We start from the raw sequence: 15,612 nt of genomic DNA on the forward strand, positions 1-15,612 counted from the left end.
GTGCTCCCTGGGATGAAATGACACCTTATGTCAAAGAAATTAGGTCTCTTGGGTACCAAGAACTGAAGCTCTTGGCTGCTGATGCATTGTGGGAAACTGCACAGCATATGAGGCAAGGTATGGCGAGGAGAGCCCATGCTATGCAGCAGCTAGCTTCTTCACAGGGGCCAAAGACCACTTCCCATCCATCTCCCTGCCCTTGTTCTCAGTGTTTGGGGGTGGGGTGGGACCACTAATGAGAAGTCACTTAGCATCATCAAAATGGCTTAGTCTCCAGGTACCTTTAAAAAGCTGATTTGGTTTCTTGGGCTAGTAGGACTCTTCTCTGAATGCTAAAACCTGTTTTAGCAGAAGCTACAGAAGAATTACTCTAGAGCAGCAATGGTAGGCAACTGGTACACTCACTACTCTCCATTTTTTAGCTCATGAGCAGATTTATTTCATTCTGGGGTAATACTTTAAATACTTTTGTGAAATGAAAGCATCTCTATTGCATACAATGAGGATTTTCATCATTATTTCTAAAGATATGCAGAGCCATGTGCCAAGCCTTGCAGGGACTGGGAGACTAACATATCTACCTTCCCTATTACAGCTGATGCATAATTGAGAGCTTAATATTCAGTTACCCGATTAGACCTGCCGTCTCACACATGAACTGAAATGAAAATCAGTTGACCCTTAGCAAGAATTAAAGTTTCATTTAAGACATTAAGGGCTAGGCTGGATGTGGAGGGGATACCTGTCATTCCAGCACTGGATGGGAAGAGGCAAGAGGATTGTGAGTTTAAGTCAGGACAGCCTGGGCTACACGGCAACATGAGAAATTAAAGCTGAGACTTCAAGGGTTGTCAGGGGTCACACGAATCTGTACAGATCCATAGGCATGACAATTGGGAGTGTGACCTCACACACTTTCTACATCAGGTGTAGTAGACCCTGGCAGTTCAGAGCCTGGGCTGACAGGACTTCAGATTCAAACCACGGCTGGCCACCTGTGAGCTGTGTAGCCTAAGGTACCCAAGCTCTGTCTTTCAGAACTAACACATGAGGGCAGTGATATCCCGCCCCCGCCCCCCAGAACCACCGAAAGGCTTCCATGAGATTCAGTCTGGGACTTGCTCAGCCTGGTGCCTCAAATACCACAAATGCTTAATAATGTCTGTTACTGTTATTGGTAAGCAATCACTTTTTCCTTCTTACCCATCATGTGCTCTGAATAAAAGTATCAAGTAATGGCAAAAGGGGCCAGCGGATCCTGTCACTTACATTCCAGTGACAGAGTCTGTGATGAGATGAGAAGAAAAGATATTTCTAGAAAAACTTGGTTTACTAAAGACTATACCTCTCTCGCATAAACAGGATATAGTGTAGAAACAATCTGTTCTTCAGGTGAAATACTGCTTTTCTTTTCCTCGTTGAATTTAACATAAAACCGTCAGCACAGTGAGGGAGCACGAGATGTACCTCTTCACCACATCTCAGTGCCCACACAATCACTCTGCAGGGAAATGGTCACGTGGTGTGGACACCCATTGGGCAGCCCATCATCTCGGGCTAAGAGAGCATTGGGTGGGAGAGGAGGCAATGGCTCCACTCAGGGAAAAACACCTGCCCTTTTCAGGCCCCAGAAAGCTGAGCTACATCTTGTGGCTTAAGAGCTCTGTCAGAGTTCAGTGTGTGCCCCATGAGTGGGGTAAACACAGAACCTGTCCCCAAGGGACACCTTACAACCTCCCTGTCGACTAGCTTTTAGCCTATAGTGAAAATAAGAATTTTAGTTCTCCAGTCCTACTGGCCATGTTCCAAGAGCTCTATGGGCATCTGGGGCTGATGAGTACCCGTGACAATGCAGAGGTGGCTCGTTCCTTTGTCACAGAAAGTTCTGGAAAAGATGCTGGAAGACAGTTTTTGAGGGCCAGTGTCCTGTAGAACTTCCTGTGGTACAAAAGTTCTGTAACCAACTACAGACAGCACTGAACACCTGGAATGCAAGTGGTATGCCTGAGGATGTGAATTCTCATGTTCAATAACTACCAGACACCTGTGGCCAGTGACCACTGAACTTGACAGATCAACCATGGCTTTCAGTGACAATCTTCACATAGCAGAGGAGAAGAAATACACCTCCTCAGGGTGGGCGAGGGTGAACACAATAAAGCATTATTGGGGTGAAGCAAAACAGGCATGGGGATGAAGATGGGGCCCTACCTCTTTATTTGTGGAGGCTTCCGTGGGGTCACCGGGATGAAGGGCTATGCTTGATGACTCAGCACCCAGGGGTGAGGAACTGCCAGGAGAAGGAGACTGGAACACAGCAAGAGGGACAGACAGTGAGGACCCGAGGGACAGGATACCAAGTGGCATAAAAACAGAACTGCCCTGAGGGGACGCTGCAGTGGGAGACGCTTCCTTGGCAAGAACTGCCAACCACACTGAGCAGACCTGGCCATGTGAGCTTTCAACCCCATCTCTACAAAGCAGTTCTACAGCTTTGGGACTTTTTCTTCTGTTAAGCTGACATTTTGAAGAAAGTTTGGACTTTCGGTAGGCATCAAATGTAAAGGTGTATTATACAATATGTTATTTTTCTTAATAAAAGTTACTTAGAATGCAAATGTTTAAGTTACCTGCCCAAGATGCTCTGAATGGAAAACGAGCTACAACTGCCCACTGCATTCTCCATGTCAGCACAGATGTCTACATGTGGTCTTTCTTAATTCATAGGCCACAGAGAATTCAGAGACATTTCAACATTCAAGTCACACTGTTTTGGACCATGTCAGCATAGTTTAGAAATCCTTTGTCAAATGGCAGGCTTGAAAATAAGGTTTAGAAAAACAGGTTTGGGGAGCATGGTCCCTGTGTTAGTGTGCTGGTGCCCTGGTGGGTGGGCATAGGCAGCTGCTAAGGCATGAACAGGAAACCTTGGTTCGTGCACAGAACACAGCAAGTACTCCCTAAGTACATGCTAAATGAATGACCAAGTAAGCAAGCAATGGGACAAATACAGGCCCAGAATCACTCCCACATGATACCAGAAAGTTCTGTGTGCTCCTGAAATCTTGGGAGATAAGGGCCTCAGAGATGGTTACCATTCTGTAGTAACGAAACTGGGGTGCAAGGGTGCGGTGCTTCCCAGCTGTGGGTGATAGATCTGAGAGCCCACGTGCAACATGAGAGAAACCATGCAGGACGTGTTCTCCCAGCGTGGGGATGAGAGCCAGGGTGACATCCTGACCCGAGGGAAGGAACACCCATGTAACCTGACTTTTTGCGGCTGGCCCCTTTGGGGGAAGTTAGGGCACAAGGCATCAGGAGGGTCTCTTTACACAGGAAAGGAGAATGTTTCACAAACAGTGAAGTGGTGCTGGGGGAACAGGGCATGCTAAGAGACAAGAGAACCTTGGTGGGCATTATTGAAAACTGGGGCAGGGTGGGCGGGACTTTTCCAAAAAGTCTGAATTATAAGAAACCCAGGAAACACCAAAAGATGACACAGTGAAATGTACTATTTAGCTAAAAAGTTATGCGACCCTGTCTCTGGGCATATTATCACTTGGTTCTAAGCAGGTCGGTGAGGGCCCATGAGTCCCTTAACATGGTGATGTAGAGACATCTGTCACCACAGTCAAGGGAGGAGGGCAAGCCTAAGGTGACAGCAGATACAAAGTATCCCAGGCCCCATGGCCCCTGGCCACAATAGAGCAGCCTTGCATGCCTTTCAAAAGAAGCATTCAACATTTTCCAGTCATCGCCCAAGAGAGCTGCTGGTTGCGGTAAGATTTAGCACTGTTTGGCCGACTCAAAATTAATGTGGGAAAAGATGAGAATTTAATGTCTTAAATCTTCCCAGGTTTTTACATTGAAAAGGCTTCTTTTGCTATTTGTGGCTTGATTTTTTCCCCCAAAGTAATTGTCTCTGTCTCAATGACTTTAGGGTTCCCTCTGAGCCTTAGAGAAGCCACTGCAATTGGGTTTTCTTGAACTGCATGCTTTCAGGGTCATGGACATCTTCATATGGAGCTACCTGACAGACAGCCTCATATTTCCCATTTCTTTATTTTCCACTCCAATGTTCTACAAATAGATTTCTTACTACCCTGTGGGCACAGGACTGTCCTTTAGTGATGTGGGAAGACAGGCTATCTGGACAGTGGGCAGGGATGTGGAAGATGGAACCCAGACCCATAGCAAGATAGGTGTGATTAGTGCTGGGTGCCCAACAGGGAATGCTGCGGAAGAGAACACGGGTCTGCTGGTCACGCCCTTGATAAAAGCTTTACGGCCCCCACATTGACCTTCAGCCCATGCACAGGCTTGGGTGAGTTTCCTACATCCACAGCTTCCCTTCCTCTCCTGGCCCCACATTCAATGTTCAGTTCAGAAGCACACCCTTCACTGGGATTTCCTAGATGACAATCATAGCTCATATCCCACCTATGGAGTGTGCTGTGGTTTGTACTGAAACTTCTTTATGTGTATGCCTCATCCCCCAGAGCTCTTAAGCAGTAGGGATGCTGTCTCCATTATCATACAGGTGCCTAGGCTTAGGTCTTCAAAGCAGATAGGGGCTTATCAAAGGGAGGCCTGGACAGATGACTTCAGTGTGGTACCCTGGTTATACCGCTTCCAACCTGCGCTGAAAGAAGGTATGTGGTAACACCGCTCACTGTCTCCTTGGGGTGATTTCTTTAGTGGTCAGTAGTGAGGCGGCCTCTGATGTAGTGTCCCTCTGCTTCGCTATGTAGAACATTCATTGCTCATCTTGAGCTCTAGAAATCGATTTTTCCTGTGAGGGCTCTAACTTGGGCTCTAGTGAAGTTCTTTTAACACACAGAGCTACAAATTTCCACTTGCCGACCAAGGCAACCATGCACAAACACCTTCAAACAGACCTAGCCCTTACCAAAATGAAACAAAGGTAGTTAAATGCCTGCTTCAAAATCTTCTGTTACCTTCAAACTCCCCTTTTGGAATATTATTAACTGGGCAAAGATGTGTTACATTTGTTTATTCTGCGGAATATTACCTTAACTGTGTGAAGGTGTGTTACATTTGTTTATGCTGCCTTTGTTTAATTATGTAAAAATGTGTTGTATTTGTTTCACCTTCCCTGCCTAAGGCACCTGATTGGTCTAATAAAAAGCTGAACAGCCACTAGCTAGGCAGTAGAGGGACAGGCAGGGCTGGCAGGAAGAGAGAATAAATAGGAGGAGAAATGTAGGCTGAAGAAGAATGAAAGGAAAAAGGAGAGGAAAGAATGAGGGAGTCTTTCTCCCTTTCTTTAAGGGAGACACCTGGCGCCAGCCAGGGATCTGCCAGCCAGCAGACACAGAGTAGGACACACAGAAGGAAAGGTAGTAAGCCCCAAGGCAAAAGGTAGATAAAGAGAAATAGGTTAAGTTAAAAGGGCTAGCCAGAAAGGAGCCTAAGCTAGGCTGAGTATTCATAACTAATATTAAGTTTCTGTGTCATAATCTGGCAGCTGGGTGGCGGCCCAAAAGAGAAACCTGGTATGCCTCTCCCTGGGTAAAAGAAATTAGAAAAGTAAAAAGAAACGAGATAACAGCTTTCACTTTTAAGGAATACATCAGAGGCAAAATCCAGCCAAAGACATATGAGAGGCAAAAGGAAACATTGTCACGGCATACCTGTGTCAGTCTCATACCCTCTGGTACTGCATGGGTATTCCATCTTAGGCAAATGGGAACAAGGCTAGGAAGCAAATGTGAATTTGACAATTCACAAAATGAATGCTAGAAAGTTGCTTGTGTGTGTGCCGTAGATGCTAGTACCCATGGGCTCATCCTGTGGAGCCAAGGAAAGTCCTATCCCATCCTATGGTTCAGGCTCAGTATCTCCCACGCATATCCTGAGAATCCTGGAGACAGTCTCCGTCACGTGGGGTGGCTGAACAGGGAGGGCTGCTACTGCTGCTGCAGCAATCCATCCCGAGGACCTCAAGATGGTCCTTTCCTCCCCACATCCCACACCACCGAAGCTGTGGAAGCTGCCACTGCAGCCTCTGTGTATTCAGAGCTCAACTCTGTAGAGTCCCAGGACACATACAGAAGCCTGTGTCATGGACCCCTATGACACAAACACTGCTGACATCAATCAAAGACAAAAGAACCACCAAGATCGCTTTAGGACCCACTCTAGCCAAACTCAAAAGTACCATCCAGCTGGTGTCCTACATCTCATCTAAACAAAAATGTCTTTTCCTATAGAGCTACTTTATAAAATTTGAAGAAATAAAATGTTATACCAGATGTGCAGACATCATCAAGACATGGAAACATGATACTTGCAAGGAAAAAAATAACTATCCAGAAATAGATCTACATGAAAGAAACCAATGAAATGCCTGAAAAATAAATTAAGCAACAATTGTAAGGAAACCCAGAGAGACATGAAAGAGATAAGCAGTATGAAGAAATAAGGAAAACAACTCAGGATATTAATGAGAAGTTCACCAAAGACAAATCACACACAAAAAAAGAACCAATAAGAAAGCTTGGAAGTAAAACTTTCAACTGGTGACATGAAATATACAAAGGAAGCTTCCATATCAGCCAGAAGAAGAACTTTCAGAATTTGAGAACAGCTCTTCTCAAAAGTCGCTTTAAAAAAGAATGTAAAAGAATGAAGAGCCTCTAGGAAATGATGGGAAACCATTAAGCAAAAACACATTTGCTTTGGGAGAACTGAAGAAAAAAATGGGAAAGACACTGAAAAGTATTTTTCATGGGACAATTCCCCCAATGCTCTCAGGTCTTTAAAGACATATGGACATCTAGATTCTGGAAGCACAAGGGACAATTGATTCAATCAAAACAGATCTTCCCTCAGAGCATGTTACAGTCAATGACAAGAGCACACAACAAAGAATCTTAAAATAGCAAGAGAAGAGTCATAGTAAGGGACCATCCTTCAGACTCACAGAAGGTTGTCTCAAAGAAACCTCACTGACTTTATAAGAGAATGGGTTGATACATCCAAAATAATGGGATGAGAAACCCTTGCCCCGAGAACTGCACCCGGAGACATTACCCAGATAAACTGATCGCCTGTAGACCAGTGAGATTAGAAGTACTTGAGGGACTCTCCTGCACAAACAAAATAGTAGTTACTGCCACGGAGACCCCTGAGTACACAGAAAGCTTACTAGAAGGACAGATGCATCACACAGAACTAAACCTCAGCAGGACAGTAGGGTATGATGATGCGAAGAGGAACAAAATTAACAAGGCGAGCAGTGTCCAATTAACAAAACGGCAGGAAGCTCATGCTTATCAGGAACAACCTTGAGTGTAGATTGATTACATTCACCAATCAAAACATGCATAAATGGGTTAAAAAGGAAAGACTACATACTTACCACAGTGAACTCCCTTCTCCAATAAAGAATCATAAGACTAAAAGTGCAGTCTTAGAAAATAATACATCACACACGGAAACATGACAGGAGTAACTATAGCGATATTTGATAAAGCAGAATTTAAAGAAAAAATGCAAAAAGAGACAAATATTGTCATCCTATGTTGATAAAAAGATCAATTTACAAGAACATAAAAACTACAAACATACACATCTAACAGGATCAGATCAGATGTACTTTAGTGGATAAGGACAATGTGGTATATACAATGGGATAATATTGAGCCTAAAAAAGAATATGGATGTAACATGGATGGAACTAGAGGTCGTGTTAAGTAAAACAGATAAATACTACATCTTCTTAACTCATCTGTGGAAATTAATGATATTAATCTCAAGAAGAACAGAATGAATTTCTGGCTACAAGAGACTGAGAAGGACAGAGGGAAAAGGTGACAAGAAGTTTTCAATAAGGGCACTGCTGACTCTTCTAGAGTTAGGTAACTATGTGTTAACACAGTCTATAATGCACAGACTGGGTGAGTATGAGGTAACTATGTGTTAACACAGTCTATAATGCACAGACTGGGTGAATATGAGGTAACTATGGGTTAACACAGTCTATAATGCACAGACTGGGTGAGTATGAGGTAACTATGGGTTAACACAGTCTATAATGCACAGACTGGGTGAGTATGAGGTAACTATGGGTTAACACAGTCTATAATGCACAGACTGGGTGAATATGAGGTAACTATGGGTTAACACAGTCTATAATGCACAGACTGGGTGAATATGAGGTAACTATGGGTTAACACAGTCTATAATGCACAGACTAGGTAAGTATGAGGTAACTATGGGTTAACACAGTCTATAATGCACAGACTGGGTGAGTATGAGGTCCCCAACACTTAATGATTAATAGCTGAAGAGATGCAAATACTTATTACCCTAATTTGATTATCATACACTATGTATATATATTAAATAAATATAATGTAGCCCACAACAATTCACAAATATAAAAGCTCAACAAGTTTATAAATAATACACAAGAGTAAGATACTGATGATCCCAAGAAGATGGTTCCATCTAACAGAAAGTCTCATGTTATTGGTTGTTTTTGCTCTTTTGAGAGTCCCGCCACTCAGCTCCCAAATAAATCACACACACAGGCTTACTCTTAATTATAAATGCCCAGCCTTAGCTTGACTTGTTTCTAGCCAGCTTTTCTTAAATTATCCCATCTATCTTTTGCCTCTGTGCTTTTACCTTTCTCTTACTTTTATAAATCTTACTTTCACTCTTACTCCGTAGATGACTGGGTGGCTGGCCCCTGGTGTCCTCCTCCTTCTCTTGCCCCTTGATCTTTCTTTTTCCTCCCCCCAGATTTCTCCTATTTATTCTCTCTACCTGCCAGCCCTGCCTATCCTTTCTCCTGGCTTGCTATTGGCTGTTCAGCTCTTTATTAAATCATCAGATGTTTTAGACAAGCAAAGTAACACAGCTTCACAGAGTTAAACAAATGCAACATAAACAAAAGTAACACACCTTAAAATAATATTCTACAACAGCCTCATCCAAGACACTCACTATCCCTTGCTTGGAAAATTAACTGCTCAGATGGGGAGGACTATGAACAATGTTCCTTTGGAGAGCCTTGTAAAATTAAAGAATATGATTGGTTACTCCTAAAATTCTACTCTACACTTTTCACTTGAATTTAGAATGGAAAAAATGTTAAGATTTGCTAGGTAGCTAGTTAGAAACTAGCAGACTTGAAGGCCATTGAGGAGAGAAATCTCCCCTTGAAGCCCATTTCCTTTGTCCCTGTAACACTTAATTTTGAGGAAGAGAGAGTATTAAGATTGCCCCTCTGTGGTTTGAAAGAAAGTGGCCCCCAAAGGGAGTGGCACTATTAGGAGGTGTGGCCTTGTTAGAGGAATTGTGTCACTGTGGGGGTGGGCTTTGAGGTCTCTTTGCTCAGGCTTCCCTCAGTGTGACAGTCAGTTCACTTCTTGCTGCCTTCTGGTCAAGATGTAGGACTCTCAGCTGCTCCAGCACCGTGTCTGCCTGCATGGCTCCCCATCATGATGAAAATGGACTGAGCCTCTGAAACTGTAAGCTGCAGCCTCAATTAATGTTTTCTTTATAAGAGTTGCTGTGGCCATGGTGTGTCTTCACTGAAATAGTGACCCTAAGACACCCTCCTAAAGATTTAAAATACCATACAAAAGAAGGGAAGGGTTTTGTTGAGGCCATTACAGGCAAGACTGCCTCCCTAAAGAATGACAGTTTTATAGGTTTCTTTAACTTAAAAAACAATCTTTTCTGTTACATGATGGTTCTTTTAGTAAAAAACATTAGACTTTGCTGTGGAATGGGTCTTGCTATATGCTGTGAATATGTGTTGCTACCATTGGCTAATAAAGAAGCTACTTTGGCCTATGGCAAGACAGGTTAGAGCCAGGCAGGAAATCCAAGCAGAGATACAAGGAGAAGAAAGGCAGAGTCAGAAAAGACAACAGCCAGCCGCCAGAGAAGCAAGATGTATTAGAACACAGGCAAAGTCTTGAAAAACGTGGCAAAACATAGATTAATAGAATTGGGTTAATTTAAGTTGTAAGAGCTAGTTAGTAATAAGCCTGAACAATAGGCCAAACAGCCCTTTAAAAATTATGAGTTGAAAAACTTGCAAAAGGGACCCTGTGTTCCCCAGTGACAAACTGAATGTGTCCCTACATTCATATGTCAGCAACTTAAACCCTAACTTCCCAGTGTTGAGGGTGAGACCTTTGTGAGATGATCAGTTCTTTGAGATGTTCCAGCTGCTCCTGGACATGGGTTAATTATGAAAGAGTTTCCTAGTTAGCTCTAGCTGTCATCTTGCATATCCCAGAGTTATCTGAGGGACCACTAACTGGAGGATCACCTCAGTCAGATTGGCCTGTGGGGCACTTTCCTGATTGCTATTGATGCAGGAGGGTCCATCCCACTTTGGATAGTAGCAGCCCTGGACAGGGGCTTCTGGGCTGTATAAGAAAGCCAGCTGAGCAGAAGTAAAGCAGCATTCCTCTATGTCTTCAGCTCCTGTTTCGGCCCTGACTTCCCTCAGTGATGGAGTGTGACCTGGAAGTGTATGATAAAATAACCCCTTTATCCTCCAAGATACTTTTGATCATGGTGTTTATCATAGTGACAGAAATCAAGTCAGGACCGAGTCCACTCTTTTATTCTGTGCATGCTTGCTTTCCACCACACTCCCACATGGCACGCAGGCCCTTGGCAGATGAGGGAACTGTGCCCTAGGACTTAGCCTCCAGAACTACGAAGCAATTAAGCTATTCTTCAGAAACACCAGTCTGTGATTGTTTTTTTTTTTAGCACAAACACACTAAGACAAACCCAGAAGGGGAAGGATGATGACAACAGCAGGATCCTGAAAGAACAGGAGGGTCACATGATGAGGGGGGCCCTTAGAAAATGCTGTCACTGAACAAGGGCAGTGGTGGCACATGTTTTTATCCCAGTACTTGGGAGGCAGAGGCAGGTGGATCTCTGTGAGTTTGAGGCCAGCCTGGTCTACAGAGTGAGATCCAGGACAGCCAAGGCCATTACACAGAGAAACCCTGTCTCAAAATCAAAAAGAAAAGAAATGTCCATAGTTTAAAAGATCCTTTCTGATGAGGCTGCTGAAGTCACACGTGAATGAAGAAGGCTATTTGATTGTGTGCTTCAATGACATTTATTTAAAAGTAAATTGCATCCCCCTCAAACCAATGCCCTGAGAATTTTCAGATGTGACATGGCAGCTGTGATGAAGACAGCCATCCAGTGAGAGGAAGCAGAGCCTGCACAGGCTCCTTCCTATCACAGGACCCCCAACTCTGTTCTGGGGACTCCCAAGTCTGTGGTCAGTTAAAGCACACATCAGTTAACTCACACGACATTAGGCTGAGTCTTCAAAGCTACTGAGATAGGGCTTTGCAACACCAAGAGTCCATTTTATAAAACAGTGTGATCACAGGAACAACAGTTTACATTCTCTCCTTGAAAACGACTTGGTTGTTTTCATTTATATCGTGGCTGAACACAAAACAGCGTATTTTACGTTTTAGGATGATAAAGGGGTTAAATTCTCAAGTCCTGCTGTCTAATAGACTAGTGCCTGAATTCAGTCTTCCCTGCTCATAGCTCTGAGGTTGGGCAGGTGGCCTGTCCTGTCTGACCCTTCCTGAGAAAGGGGGAAGACAGTTGTGACCCACCTCCTGAGGATGAGGAGGACTGGCTGGTGTGAGTGCACACTGATGGGCCTCTAGTTGTCTGGGCACCTACAACACTCGTCTACTATCAGCAGTCTTTCACAACTCCAATCTCACATTTTTTCTCAGAGAGTGCTTAGAGGGCCAGCATGGCCACAGGATGCTCTCTTCATCACATTTGGTTTCCTCATTAAAATTTCATTCATAGATAAAGTGCAAAAGCAAGCACAGGGCTCCATAAAACCACACCACAAAGACTCCATTAACTCATAAGCTCCAACACTTTAACAGCATATTGGTAAAAAAAAGTTCCTTAGTGGCTATAGCTAGGGGGAGGGTATGTACAATGGCCATGTATGACTTCCGGCACATCCACGGCTTTCCATGCAAGAAAGCTCTTCAGGATCTGAAAGTTGAAAGTGATGCTCCTGGAGGGATTGACCTACAAAGATATGCCCACCTGCCCCACACCTCTGAAAGACTTCAGCTAGCTCTGGATAGCCGTGAGTTTAAGGGAACACTGGTGCCTCTCTTCCAAAGAACCTCAGTGAAGGGCAGGGAGAAATACTGAAAACTTATATAGTTTGGCCAAATCCCCCTGGAGGTGAGTTACTTAGTAATTTCACCTATAGAGAACAACTCACAGAAACATCTGGGGTTTCCTTTCTGTTCCCCTCCCCCCATGACTAAGGAGCCAATATACCAAATGAGATAGTACTGAGAACTCACAAGCCTGTCTTCTCGGGGGACCTATTTTCTCTTTTCATAAAAAGCTCTGGGCAAACCAGTCTCAATTCAAGCCTTTAATCTACCTCCTTTGCTTGGGGACTAGGTTCCGACTCTCTCAGTCTTTAAGGCACCCTGAAGTTGGCTTTAACTCCTCGGTTTCCCTCAGCACTGCCATTTTGCTCTCCTTTTCACTAAGCCGAGCAGAACCATGTCCTGTTCCCTGCATGTTTCTGCTCAGTGGTTCTATTTCTGCCGCTTGCCTGGACTCTACACACGCAAGGGCCTCAAGAGGCCCTTTCTAAACATTCTTCTCCTATGCCACTTTCTAGTCCTCTGAGGCAAGAGGACTCCCTCTCGAGTGTCTTGCATGCATTTGATCTGTGACATTCATGTACTGCTCGACTTTCTCCCTTGTATATTATAAAACTACAGCACTCTGGCATAATATTTTAATAAGTACAACAAAGGCAGGGTTTATAATTAATTTACATGTTTCTTCTTCTCCATGTACCTAAGACAAAGGCCCTCATAAAATATACAGCAGGATTTCACTATGTGTGATGAATAGAAGATACACAGTCACCTATCTTGTATCATTTGAAGAAGCAAATGAAAATGAGTTTTATAAAGAGGGTAAGTTCTGAGCACACACATGGCTATCAGTCCCCACGGCTCTCCAGTCATTCTGGATGAGGCTGTCACCCTTGCCTGCATATCATGCACTCCTGCAAGATAAGGACAGTACTGTGGACACAACACTGGGCTCCGGGACCCCCAGAAGTGCTTTCACATATACTGTAATCGAGCACGTGGTCATGCAATTGGGTCATGCAGTCCGAACAACATCCTACTTCCTCTAGTTTTCTACATGGGATTTCAGAGGTGTACTCTGTACACAGGGCGGGCCATGGCACATGCCCCAGTTCTTCAGACAACATTGTTTTGAGACTGTGCGGGGCTTCTGACTCTCAGTGTTCCCAGATGGCACTCCCGTTTATGCTTAGCTTACTGGCTTACCTGCCTTTATTCCTTCCTCCAAATCAGTACATACTGTTTCCCCACTTGTCTGAGTTGCTTTATATTAACCTTATCCCACTTTCGAATTATTTTGGATAAAAAAAACCACCCAAATATATGATGAGAGTTTCGTTTCTCCAATGTACGTTCATGCTTCTGAAATTTGAAGCTGATTAAGAAGTACATAATTATCCACTCTATAGTATAATTCAAACAATATTATCAATGCACATTCTTATTTCCTTAATGTGGTGAAGTAGCAGAGTCAGTCGAGGCACTGAATGAGCATAATTATGCCATTAAGATGATAATAGCTTGGGCTTAATGAAGTGTTATATATATATATTCATAATGGATTCAATTAATACTGGTGGAAATCTGGGGAGAACTGCCAGTTAACCTACTCTAACCACTCTGTTCTCTTTTCCCACAGACAACGTCAGCTCCCATCTCTAAGCTCATAAACCTGTGTGGAAGCTGCCAGGACCCCAGGGAGCCATGCTTGGCAGCGCTCAGCTCAGAGGGTGATTCCATGGGAGCAACACAAAAAATTCCTTTTTTTTTTTTGTAGGGGTGGGGCACCCTCACAAGAGCTCTAAGCTTCTGGGGCCAGGTTCTCAAGGCAAAAGATGAACCAATTAATTATAAAGCAACCATCAGTGTAAGGGTAAACCAACCCCACCTGATAAAGCTGTATGTATTGACAGGGTATCTAGCTCCACATAGCCTGACTTGATGTATTTGAAATGCATTAAACTGGAGAAATGAGAAAGCCTTTTGTTCACCTCCCTTTCCAGTCCATTCACTCCTTGATGGACCCCTCATGCCTTCCCAGACACTTGCCTAGGCTCTGGGAGCCAAATCCAGGCACTTTTAATTCATCTTAAGAAAAGCAACTGAACTGAGCATAACCAAGCCAGGTGTGGTGGCACACACCTGTAATCCTGGCACTTGAGAAGATGAGACAGGAAGGCCAAAGGGTTTGAGAATGCCCTGGACTATATGGTGAGTTCAAGGCTGGCCCGGAAGGTATAGGTATAGAAAATCCTGTCTCAAAGCAGAACAGACAAAGGGAGGAGACACAGCTACACTCACAATTTACAGTAGTACAACATCTGCTGGAAACGCAACAGCTGCCATGTTCAAAGGGCCTACTGTGTGCCCCGCACCGTGCAGGGACACAGTTCTCACTTTTCCAGCCAGCCAGTTACTTGTGCACAAGGCACTAAAGGCCATTGATATGTGCCAGCCCCAGCAGTGAAAGATGCCACAGCCTGGAATGGGGCTGGCTGCAGGGTCCAGACAACTCATCCATCAGAACACAGACAATCAATTCAGCACTCATGAGGAGAGACAGCAACAAGCACACCTTTCCCAGGTCCTGGCTCAGTGCAAAACGGCCTCTGCTCTCTAAGCCACCATTAACTTGCAAGCTTATTTCCCTCTACCCTGGGTAATGCACTCTCCACACCTATCCCCTACTTATCAAGGGAAAGGCAGACCACAGCTTACAGTCTAACTGGGCCAGGAGCAGAGGACTGAAGCCAGGCAGCAAGCCCTGGTGCAGCCCCAGGGGCACATACCTCTTCTTCATGTCCTTCAAACTGGTACATCCAAAAGTTCTCCATCCTTCCAAGTCCTGTTTGGGCAACGGGTCGGGCCCGGGAGCATCCACTTGTGAGCTGAGGTGAACTCCTGATCCCGGTGCCGCTTGGTGGACAGTTTTGGTGGTGTTAGGTGCCCTCGTCAATAATGCAACTGGTAATAGGAGATGTGACCACCTCCAGAGTGTCTGACCCTCCACGTTAACCCTTCAGTGCTGGGTGGCCAGGACTGTCCCGAGTCATTGGCACGGCATCATCAGCTGATATTTCTGAGACAAATCTGGCTCATCCTTGCTGTCAGCGGCACCTACTATTTCTGGGGGAAATAAACCCAGCACAGAGGTGCTACCAGAGACTTTCACACACCCCAAACTCAGCTATGTTTATAGAACCTGTGAAGAATCATGCAGCTCTGGCAGAGGAAGGGGAGGGAGGTGACTGAAAATGTTCTCTTGGGCTTTGATCTGAACGCACCTGGGTGTGTGGGATGAGATTAGGGAACTCCTATCAGCGGCTGCCTGGGCCCCAATAGCACGGGCTGCTGAAGCGCACCCTCCCCACCCCCACTAACCATGCTCTGTCCCTGTGCTCTAACAACCGTGGTATGTGCTGCAGGT

The 15,612-nt window shown here is 44.6% G+C and overlaps 1 protein-coding gene across 2 annotated transcripts in view; it reads right to left on the reverse strand.

Annotated features, from left to right (window-relative positions):
• Apba1 (amyloid beta precursor protein binding family A member 1) overlaps positions 1-15,612 on the reverse strand; it is a 208,890-nt gene that overhangs the window by 43,062 nt on the left and 150,216 nt on the right. For both annotated transcript variants that reach the window (XM_059259587.1, XM_059259579.1), the window contains exon 3: positions 2,212-2,307. In XM_059259587.1, coding sequence (XP_059115570.1) covers positions 2,212-2,307 — 96 coding nt within the window. The remainder of the gene's footprint in view (positions 1-2,211; positions 2,308-15,612) is intronic.

Source organism: Peromyscus eremicus, chromosome 1 (genome assembly GCF_949786415.1).
Source record: "Peromyscus eremicus chromosome 1, PerEre_H2_v1, whole genome shotgun sequence".
Lineage (NCBI taxonomy): Eukaryota > Metazoa > Chordata > Mammalia > Rodentia > Cricetidae > Peromyscus > Peromyscus eremicus.